At 35.3% G+C, this 11,407-nt stretch overlaps 1 protein-coding gene across 1 annotated transcript; it reads left to right on the top strand.

Moving 5' to 3' along the window:
* The first annotated feature begins 524 nt into the window (after window positions 1–524).
* Window positions 525–10,766, top strand: LOC106882834 (tryptophan--tRNA ligase, cytoplasmic-like). Its single transcript, XM_089341259.1, has 8 exons — window positions 525–767; window positions 4,836–4,944; window positions 5,633–5,752; window positions 6,678–6,860; window positions 7,793–8,003; window positions 8,628–8,801; window positions 9,698–9,838; window positions 10,587–10,766. The coding sequence occupies exons 1-8, from the start codon at window positions 626–628 to the stop codon at window positions 10,743–10,745; spliced, it is 1,239 nt and encodes a 412-aa protein (XP_089197385.1). The 5' UTR covers window positions 525–625; the 3' UTR covers window positions 10,746–10,766.
* Window positions 10,767–11,407: the final 641 nt, after the last annotated feature.

Here is an 11,407-nt window from a genome sequence, read left to right as displayed (position 1 = left end):
ATACTGCATTTTTTTTTTGTTTTTTTTTTTATAATATACAAATTTTATTACATATATAATACGTATGTATATGATACATATATAGTATAAAATAAAAACAAAGAAAAAACAGCAAAAAAAAATAGGGGAGAAAGAAAAGAGAAATTCCTAAAATGCTTAATTTCCATTTAATGAACCATTCTGTCTGCACTCTAGGGAAAATTCTTAAAAATAAATAAATAAAATAAAACTATTTCTAATTAGCTCACTAGAATAAGTATTTATAATTATTTTAAGTAGAGCTACAGGTTGGTTTATCCATCACACACATTCGGCAATATTCATGTTTTAAATGAATTCTTTGCAGAGAAACATTTTCAAGGAGGTAATCTTAGGATTATATTTATTTTCAGTCCCAAATTTGCCGGATAATTGGCTCGGGACTGCATTTATTCCACAGGTTTTAGCTGTATAATAAACACAAGAGAAATTATTCTGTAAAAGGAGGGGGGGGGGAACCAGCTGAAGACTTAGCAGTCGAATGAGATATTGATCAAATGTGAACCGGAACCGGTGTCGCAGTTTATTATTTCCCCTGTGTAAGAGAAAGCTCAGTATTGGAACGGACCTCCACGTTTCTTGCATCATGGCAAACGAATTCCAATCAAATATGAATGAGTTGAACTTAAAAGATAAAGACGAAGAAGAAGAAGATGACAATGATGTGGTTAATCCATGGAATGTTGTAAGCAAGTCAGCTAAAGGCGTAGATTACGATAAACTCATCAGTAAGCTTCACTTGTTAATTTCTCCTTCTTACATCATTATTCTTTAAGCATCTGCTTATTTTATCGTTTCTGCAATCACTGACTGGCTTTGATTACTTTCTTATAATTATTAGTATCGTTGTTAATCCGTCGGGGGGTTAACTTTGCTTCTCATTCTTCAGGGATCGATAAAATAAAGGACCGGTTAAATACCGGGTTCGATTAAATAAAGGACCCATTATGTACCTGGGTTTGTGGTAGGCATAGGCAACCTTTTCCAAGAAGCGGGCCGCATGAGACACAGATCATCATCATGCGGGCCAACTACTAAAAAAAAAATAATAATAAATTGAAAAGTAATTTTTCGTTAGAGTCTCGCGGGCCGCAGTCTATATTATCGACAAATTCTCTTACCCAGACACACCCTTGTGTCTATTTGAGAATCATAGAAGCATCGAATAAAGAAAAGTGATTCGCAGTATTTGTTCCAACTCTTTACATTCTGAGTTCAAATCCTGCCGAAGGCGGTTTTACCTTTCATCCTTTCAGAGCCGGTAAAGTAAAAGTATTAACAACCAGTCAGGTAGTTCGGGGGGTCGATGGAATAGACTCGTCCGTCCCTTTCATTATCATTGGTTTCGTGCCTGAACCAGAAACCATTAACTATTATTATTATTAATAACATTTCGTCTGTCTGGTATGTTCTGAGTTCAAATTCCGCCGAGGTCAATAAATCAAGTACCAGTGGAACACTCGGATCGATGTAATCGATTAGCACCTCTTCCCCAAAATTTCAGGCCTTGTACCTGTAGTAGAAAGGATTATTATTTTTATTATTTAAACTAAAAATTATTAGAAGAGGGTATAATTGTATTTTTGTCTGAAGGAATTAAACATTTTTTATGAAGAACTGAAACGTTCGGTTTGTTCGTTGTTGCAGGATATAATTCTTACATTAAATAGATGACGCAGTCATCGTAATGATGGACCATAAATTGACTTATCATTTATTTTACATAATCTTGGAGATAATTCATCATAAATCACAATACGTTTTATATTAAATATTTTAGTGTCCAACTGTGGCTTATAAGTTATTAAATTAACAAAGTCTACATCTTATCCACTTTCTGATGCAATCTTTTAAAGATTTGATGTAAACGATTACACGAGAAAGAAGATATAAGATCTATCATTAAAATACTATAAAAAAAAACATTAGGAATTATTATTATCATTATTATTATATATAAGGTGGCGAACTAGCAGAATTGTTAATGCGCCGGACCAAATGTTTAATGTTATTTCATCCGTCTTTATGTTCTGAGTTCAAATTCCGACGAAGTCAGCTTCGCTTTTCTTCCTTTCGGGATCGATAAAATAAGAACAAGTCGAGTACTAGGGTCGATGTGATCGACTATCCCCCTCCCCTCAAATTCCAGGCCTTGTGCCTATAGTAGAAAGGATTATTATTATTATTATTATTATTATTATTAGTAGTAGTAGTAATAGTAGTAGTAAATTAGGACATAACATTCTTTCAGTTTTTGACCCCAAAATGAAAGTAGGGTTATAGTGATCTCTACTTGGGCAATGTCCGCCTGTATATTGCCAAAATAAAGCATCACCACTTCAATGTTTTAACCTCCCCCCACCAAAAAAAAATTTCCTGGATTCCTGAGATCACAATTTTCCCCAAATGAATTTTAAAAATAATATAAAAAGCTTTCCAGTTTCTTAATCCCCAACTTTTTATTTAAAATTTTTTTTTTGTGTACCTACACAACTGTACCCCTTTCTGACTTTGTTTCCTCATAACTTTCTGACAAATAGTTATTTTTTTTTAAGGAAATTTTCTATATATACACTTCATATAGCGTAGACTCTGTTTATATCAGAATTTGTGAAAAAAAAAAATTTCTGACGATGGGAAGAAAAGATTCAGAAAATTCACACCAGTTGAATTTGTTTCTTCATAACTTTTTAAAAAAATGGTTATTTTTTAACGAAATTTTCAGATAGTGTAGATCTCAATCAAAGTGGAATTTAATGTGAAAAAAAAGAAAAGAAAAGGAGACAAGGAATTGGTGGTCATGTTCAGTTCACCAAATATTGGTTCTCACCCCCAACTCTTTTGTTTATGATAGTTCTTCATCATCATCACATATATATATATATATATATATATAAATTGTAAATCCAAAAAATAACAACAAAACTACAAAGGATTCCGTGGTACACGTGTTTCAAGCTTTATATGTGTATAATTTACAATGTAAAGCTATCCTCAGCCGCAAAATTATTCCTCTCCCAGGAAATTATACCACCTCAGCGTTGAAGTAGGAAGAAAGGTGTGATGTGTGTGTATGTGTGGAGTGCATGGCTTAGTGGTTAGGGTGTTGGACTCGTGATTATAAGATTGTGGTTTCGATTCCTGGACTGGGCGATGCATTGTGTTCTTGAGCAAAATACTTCACTTCATGTTGCTCCGGTCCACGCTTCCCATCCAGGTGGGGAATCTATATGCCACTGAAACCGGGAAACCGGCCCTTACGAGCCTGACGTGGCTTCAGAAGGAAACATTTATTTTTATTATATATATATATATATATATTTATACACACACACATATATATATATATATAAATGTCACACGTCTTTCGGTTTCTGTTCTAACAAATTCATTCATGCGGCTTTGGTGTCTGCAAAATTACAATAGAAGACACTTGCCAAATGTACCATGCAGTGGAACTGAACCTAGAACCATGTGGTTTGGAACCATGCTTGCACCTATTTATTATAACCAATGCTAAACCATACTAAACCAATACTAAACTAATACTAACTGACATATTTAGAAATCAAAGCAATGAAGCTGTCGGCTATTGGTGTCCAGTCAGAAAATATTTTCGTGAGTCACTGTATGGTGGTCAAGTATTTTCTATTTTCTGTTTATTTGTTTTTCGTGTTTGTTGTTCCTCTTTGCATTCCTTTTTTTTTTTTTATGGTGGTACTCAATACTCTTGTCAAAGACTTCAATAAAAAATAAAAGAAACTATAAAATATAATCTCATTAAATTACTCTTCTGTTGGAATTAGCTAATAATAATAGCAACGATGATGATGATGATGATAATAACAACAATAATAGCAATAATAATAATGATGATGATGATGATGATGATAGTGGTGATAAATAATTTTCAAATACTTGAAATGCCTTTTATGACTTATTTGCTGTATCAACTGTTTCAAGCTGAAATATTGTCTTTGGTGATATGGTTGTCTCAAGTGTTTTTCCTGTTAAGTTTTATGAAGTCTCTGTTGTTAGTGTTTATAGATGGAGACGTGGGTGTGTGGGTAAGAAGCTGGCTTTCCAACCATTTAGTCCTTGGTTCAGTCCCACTGTATGGTGGTCGAGTATTTTCTATTATGGCCTTGGGTTGACCAAAACCTTGTGAGTGGATTTGGTAGAGGGAAACTGAAAGAAGTCTCATTTATAAATATATACATGAGAGGAAGTCTATATATATATATATATGTGTGTGTGTGTGTTTATTATAAAAAAACTATTTGACATTAAATTGAGGGATTATTCTATACTTTTAGTCGAGTACTTATTATTCTTTAACAAGAATAGTATTGATAGTGACTTCGAAGTTTCAGCCTGCATCCAGTGTCCATGTTTTGCTACCATGCAGCATTACTCTTCAAACACAAGTATCATACAACTGACCCTTCATTCAGTGAGCAAGTCCTTTTGTTGTCAGCCAAGATTAGCCAAAGATTAATCCTGAATGGAGAAATAAGCTGCTTAGGTTTAACCCTTTAGCATTTAAACCACTCATATCCAGCCAATATATTCCACCTGTTTTATGTTCCTACTGGCTAGACCCAGCCTTTTGTACTTAGCCTACAATGTCATTCTGAAAATAAACAATCACATCATTGAAATCTCAAAGCTATGAGATAATCCAGGATTAATTCAAAAGAATGGGATTAAATAAGGATTACCTTTGACAGAATAATCTGAATGCTAAAGAGTTAAATCTTGACCGTCTTTTTTTTGTGTTGTTTTTTTTTAATCAGCGAGATTTGGCTGCAGTCCTCTTGATCAAAACCTACTTGATCGCATGGAAAAGATTATTGGTCAGCCTCTACATCATTTCTTGAGAAGAGGCATCTTTTTTGCTCACAGGTAAACTTATTTCTTTCCTCTCTCTCTTCCAGGACCTATTTTGCAAATACATCTTTACTTCCATTGCAAAACTGTACATAAAGCAATTGCTGTTAAGCTTATTAAGTAAATCAGAGAACTGTTAGTTTTGTCACATAAATTACAGACATAACAGCAGCGGTGTTTATTTTTCATACTAAAGATTATTGTGGAGTACACCCAAAAGCTTTAGCCATTGTTGCATTCATAAATTAAACAAATTTACTTGATACATTTGTCTGAGTGAAGGACATTGCAGAATAAGAACAATTAAGAAGTTTATTGACTGCTGATGCTTAATGTTATAACAGAAACTGAAGTGGAAGATGGGCTATTTATAAGTTGGAGATATGATACGACATTAAGAGGATTCGAAAAACTAAGGCAAATATTGCTGCTAAAGGGTAACGAGATAGACTCGTAATAAAACCAATAATTGCCGTGTTGGCATCTTATATGTTGTAAACTATTAATTAAAGACGTGTGATTCTCCATTCATTATTATATCCTATATACACACACATATATATGTGTGTGTGTGTGTGTGTATATATATGTATATGTATGTATATATATATATATATATATATATATATATATATATATATATATATATATATATATATATTATTATCTTGCATTATTGATTTCTTTGTCTAATTTGTTTCAGGGAATTGAATGTTATTTTAGACATGTATGAGAAAGACACACCTTTTTACCTATACACGGGACGGGGCCCATCGTCAATGGCCATGCATGTAGGTCATTTGATTCCATTCATTATAACCAAGTAAGTGTTTAGTTTCTTTTTTTCACTCTTGTTTTAATTTGAATTTTCATTTGTCTGGAGTTGATGAAATAAAATAACCTGTCAACTCTTGGTGTTAATTAATTTGATCCAGGCTATTTTTTTTTTTTTTGTCATATTTGAGGCCATGTAACTACCTGAAAAATCATCATCATCATCATCATCATCATCACCATCATCATCACCATCATCATCATTATCATCATCATCATCATCGTCGTCATCATCATTGTCATTGTCATCATTATGGCAGTAAGTTTGTAGCTGAGTTCAAATTCCATCAAGTCCGCTTTGCGTTTCATCCTTTTCAGTGTTGATAACATAAGTACCAGTTGGCTACTGGGGTCAATGTAATCAACTTACGCCTGCCCACAAACTTCCTGGCCTTGTGCCAAAATTTGAAATCATAATCATCATCAACATCATTATGAAAGTGGTGAGCTGGCAGAATCGTTAGCATGCCGGGTGAAATGCTTAGCAATATTTTGTCTGCCGATATGTTCTGGGTTCAAATTCTGCTGAGGTTGACTTAGCCTTTCACCTTTGCGGGGTTGATAAATTAAGTTCCAGTTAAACACTGGGGTCGATGTAATTGACTAATCCCCACTCCGGAAATTTCAGACCTTGTGTCTATAGTAGAAAAGATTATTATTATTGTTATTATTATTATTATTATTATTATTATTGTTATTATTATTATTATTATTATTATTATTATCATTAAGGGAGTGAGCTGGCAGAATCGTTAGCATGCTGGATGTAATCGACTCATCTCTACCTCCCTCAAGCTTCCCTTGTGGCAAAAATTTGAAATGATAATTATTATTATTATTATTATTATTATTATTATTATTATTATTATTAATATTATTATTCTATATTAACCGAAATATGTTTCTGTTTTCAGATGGTTGCAGGAAGTGTTTGATGTTCCTCTCGTCATCCAGATGACGGATGATGAAAAGTTTCTGTGGAAGGATTTCTCTGTCGAGGAAGCGAGTCGACTGGCGCACGAAAACATTAAGGACATCATTGCCATAGGTTTCGACCCTGAGAAAACATTTATATTCTCTGATTTTCAGCACATGGGGTAAGAAAAAAGCAAATAGAACCAAATGCAGTTTTTTTCTTTTAGACTTATTTTCAGACACCATTATTTTGTCTCACTTCTTCCATTCCAGTGGCATTTATTACAACTTTTGTCCATTTTGAAGCAACAATCAAATTCTATGATCTTCACAAAAAAACTCTCTTCGCTTATTATAGGTGCATCTGTTAACATATAAATGTCTGTACTTCCTTCTAACTCAGGGGTAAAACTGACACACCTCTCTCTCTCTCTCTCTGATTCTCTCTCTCTCTCTCTCTGATTCTCTCTCTCTCTCTCTGATTCTCTCTCTCTCTCTCTGATTCTCTCTCTCTCTCTCTTTCTCTTGCTCCTCCTTTCTCTCTTTTTCCAGCTGCAGTAGTCATGTATCTCCTCTTCTGTAAGACACCTCTTTCTGTCCCTCTGGAAGTGGCTGTGTGGTAAGAAGCCTGCTTCCCAACCACATGATTCCGGGTTCAGTCCCACTATGTGGCACCTTTGGCAAATGTCCTCTTGATGTTGCGAGCATAGCTCTTTGTCGGAAGGGAGAAAAGCAAAGGTCCAAAGAAGGAAAAGAAATCGCCAGCAACATGTGTATAGTTACATTGCTGAAGTGTCTCTGTGTATGTGTGTGTGTGTGTGTGTGTGTTTCAACCCATGCCAGCATGGAAAATGGACGTTAAATGATGATGATGATATACATACATGTGTGTGTATGTATGTGTTTCAGTATATATGTATATATATATACATATGTCTGTGTGTCTGTATATATGTATATATTTCTTCATTACTTGAACTTATTTATTTCTTTCGTTATAAAAAACAACTAAACAGCAAAAACCCTGCACAATTAAAACCATAAATTCTTTTTTTTTTTTTCAAAATTTCTATTTTTTTCCCTTAAAATAATTTCCTTGTTTTTCTTATTTCAGACAGAGTGAGATCTTCTATCGGACAGTCGTCAACATTCAGAAATTAGTTACTTTTAATCAGGTGAAAGGAATCTTTGGCTTCAATGACAGTGATAGCATCGGTAAAATTGCTTTCCCTGCGGTTCAGGCAGCACCATCTTTTAGCTGTGCCTTTCCAAAAATCTTTAACAAGAAGAGTATTCCCTGCCTTATTCCTTGTGCTATTGACCAGGTAAAGATGGATGTTTATTCTTATCACATTCTTAGACATTCTGCCATTTTTTTCTTTTTGAAGAGGAAGGAAGGCAATAATTGATTGATTATTGATCTCATTGGTTTTTATTTCATTGACTTTTGGTAAAATACGAAACAAAGTTGAGTCTGGTACAAATGAGATGCTGGACTGAAGACTAAACCATCTTAAATCGCTTTGGTTTCAGATTACTAGGTCCAAAGTAATTCTTTAGTTATCCCCATCGCACACATGCAAATGCAAGTGGGCTGCTTTCAGTTTCCGTCTACAAAATCCATTCACAAGGCTTTGGTCAGCCTGTGGTTATAGTAGAAGACACTGCCCAAGGTGCCATGCAGTGGGACTGAACCCGGAACCATGAGGTTGGGAAGCATGCTCCTTACCGCACCATCCCTTTATACTAATATTGTCCTGGTTTTTCCACCCTTGTCCAACTGCTCTAAGATTTAGGCCAGACTCATCATCATCATCATCATCATCATCACCACCACCATCACCACCATCACCACCACCATCACCACCACCACCACCACCACCATCATCATCATCATCATCAGAATGTTATGTTACAATAATTTGTTTTGATTTTTACTGCTATTTCAGGACCCTTATTTTAGAATGACACGGGATGTAGCCCCTCGTATGAGTGTTCTGAAGCCATCGACCATGTATTCAACATTTTTTCCGGCTCTGCAAGGCTCTCAGAGCAAGATGAGCGCAAGTGATGCCACCTCATCGATTTTCTTGACGGACACCAATGCGCAGATCAAGAACAAGGTTTGTATTTATTATTTTCTGCTATTTTCCAAGAAAACAAGTTTGTATCAATGGAATTAAAAATTAAATCCTTGGCTTCTGAAAGATTGCAGAACATTTAATCCTGAATTTGTGTGACTCAAGAACAATAGCAACACATGAGAAAGGCATTTTGGTAAACTCCCTGTCTCTGAATTCATTGCCAATTCTACTTAAACTTAGGGAATTCTTGTATATGACTTAAACCATTTGATATCAACCCCGCCAGAAACTGCCCCTATTTTTACGGTACTTAGATTCTGTTTTAACCCTTTTGATACTAACCCGGCTGAAACCGCTTCTGGCTCTGTTGTACAAATGTCTTGTTTTCAAAAGTTCTGAATTAAAATCTTCCACCAAATCTTAATCACAATTTATGTTCCTAACACTAGGTTAATGATAACTCAGTTATTTTACTAAATTCTTTGTTATATTTAAAATTAATTGAAAGAAACGCAGAGCATCTCAACCGAAATATGGTAACGAAAGGGTTAAAGAAATCTAAATTAAAACCTTCCATCAACATTCCATGTTAATTTATATTCCAAATATCAATTTAATTACGACAAGTTTATTTCAATAAATTCTTCATTATGTTCAAAATTAATTGAAACAAAGACAGTTGTAATTCCTCAGAAGTAGAGTAAAAAAGGCCTATAAACTGCCTTTAGGGGTCATTTATCTCCTAACTTTTTGAGGGTTCCTGAACCCAAGGAGAATGGAATGCCACCAAAGCCTTTTTTTAGAGTTGTTGGTTTTTGTCTAAGGATTATCTTTTAATCGTTTGTGATTCATTGATTAATATCACTGATTTTTACACATGGATTATGATCATGGATTAACTGGAATCTGAATCTTTCATAAACTTTCTCCAACAGATCAATAAATATGCATTCTCAGGAGGTGGCGCCACTGTTGAAGAACACAAAGCAAATGGTGGCAACTGCGATGTTGACGTTTCTTACCAATATCTACGATTTTTTCTGGAAGATGACGACAGGTTGGAGCAAATCCGTAAGGTAAGTCTTTGGTGTCTCCTGATCCTTTGGTGCAGATTAACTCAAATTCCTCTCTTTTAAACGATAGAACAGAAATGGATTACAAGGGGAAATTAGAGTTTTCTCCCTTACATTAGAGAGCTCCTTCGTCACCATCATCATCATCATCATCATTCGATCAGGCAGCTTGCTCTGACCAAAGCAACTCTTCCACATCAAATGTCTCGATTGAACAATGTGGCATGAATGTCTGGGTTCGATTTTAGTCACATTGACCGTTTGCTAGCTGCAATATCTCATCTTTGCATGCCACAACTATAGATGATAGCTGAAGTTTGCTCACGGAACTGGTTGATCCTCCTGGTCTTTGATGATTTGTTGACAATTCAGCATTTAGTGGACATTCACCATTGATTCAATACGATTCATTTGCGGAAATAGTTTCCACCCATCATGCAGGTACATGCTAACTAATCCAAAGCTAGGACCTTGACAGGTGTAACTGTTTCAATTCAGTGTAGACCTAGGAACAATAACAGCGAAGTGCTGGTTCCACTCTCCTCAAAATTCTGGAACTCTCGAACCAGGGACCCTCACTTCCTTACTTCTTTCAAAATGAATGTAAACAAGGTTAGTAAAGTTCTTGTGATGTCGTATGTTTCAGTTTTGGTCAACTGATCAAGTCTCAGGAAGTTAAGAATTAAATAATTATCAGTCATGTGGTTCTTGTGGATAATTCGTCCATGATTGATTGTTTTATTCCTTACAGGACTACACCAGCGGAGAATTACTTACTGGTTATCTTAAAAAGGAACTAATTGGCATTCTGCAGAAGATAGTGTCTGAGCACCGTGAGCGAAGGGCTAAAGTGACGGATGAGGTCATAAAGCAATTTACTACTCCACGTAAACTAAAATATGATTATTAAAATAAAGAAATTGCAAGTTCACTCCATGTGTTTGTTCATATATTTCCTTCTCTTAAACATGCACGCACACACGTGCGTGCAAATATACACACACACACATGCACACCACACATACACACATGGTTCCAGGTTCAGTCCCACTGCATGGCATCTTGGGCAAGTATCTTCTGTAGCCTCGGGTCAACGAAAGCCTTGTGAGTGAATTTGGTGGACGGAAACTGAAAGAAGCCCGTCATATATATATATATATATATATATATATATATGTATATGTTAGTGTGCGTGTGTTTGTCACCCTCTATTGCTTGACAACCGATGCTGGTGCATTAACGTAGCGGTTCGGCGAGAGACACTCATAGAATAAGTACTAGGCTTATAAAGAATAAATCCTTGGGTCGATTTGTTCGACTTAAAGGCGGTGCTCCAGCATGGCTGCAGTCAAATGACCGAAACAATTAAAAAAATAAATATTTTCAAGTATAATGCTACAAAACGTCTGGTAACGGTGGCAAATATACAATTAATCAAGGGAGATGACTCTAGCATGTGATTGTCTGAGTTACTTCCCTTACAAGATACTGGTTTTTTTTTGGGGGGGGGGGGGGTTCTGGAAAGGAGTTCGATTTTTTGCAATGCACGGTGTGTGTGACACGAGGCAATTG

The sequence above is a fragment of the Octopus bimaculoides genome, chromosome 24, assembly GCF_046866305.1.
Source record: "Octopus bimaculoides isolate indiv1 chromosome 24, ASM4686630v1, whole genome shotgun sequence".
In the NCBI taxonomy this organism is placed as follows: Eukaryota; Metazoa; Mollusca; class Cephalopoda; order Octopoda; family Octopodidae; genus Octopus; species Octopus bimaculoides.
Note: the sequence above shows the minus strand (reverse complement) of the source record. Positions and strands in the feature narration are given on the sequence as shown.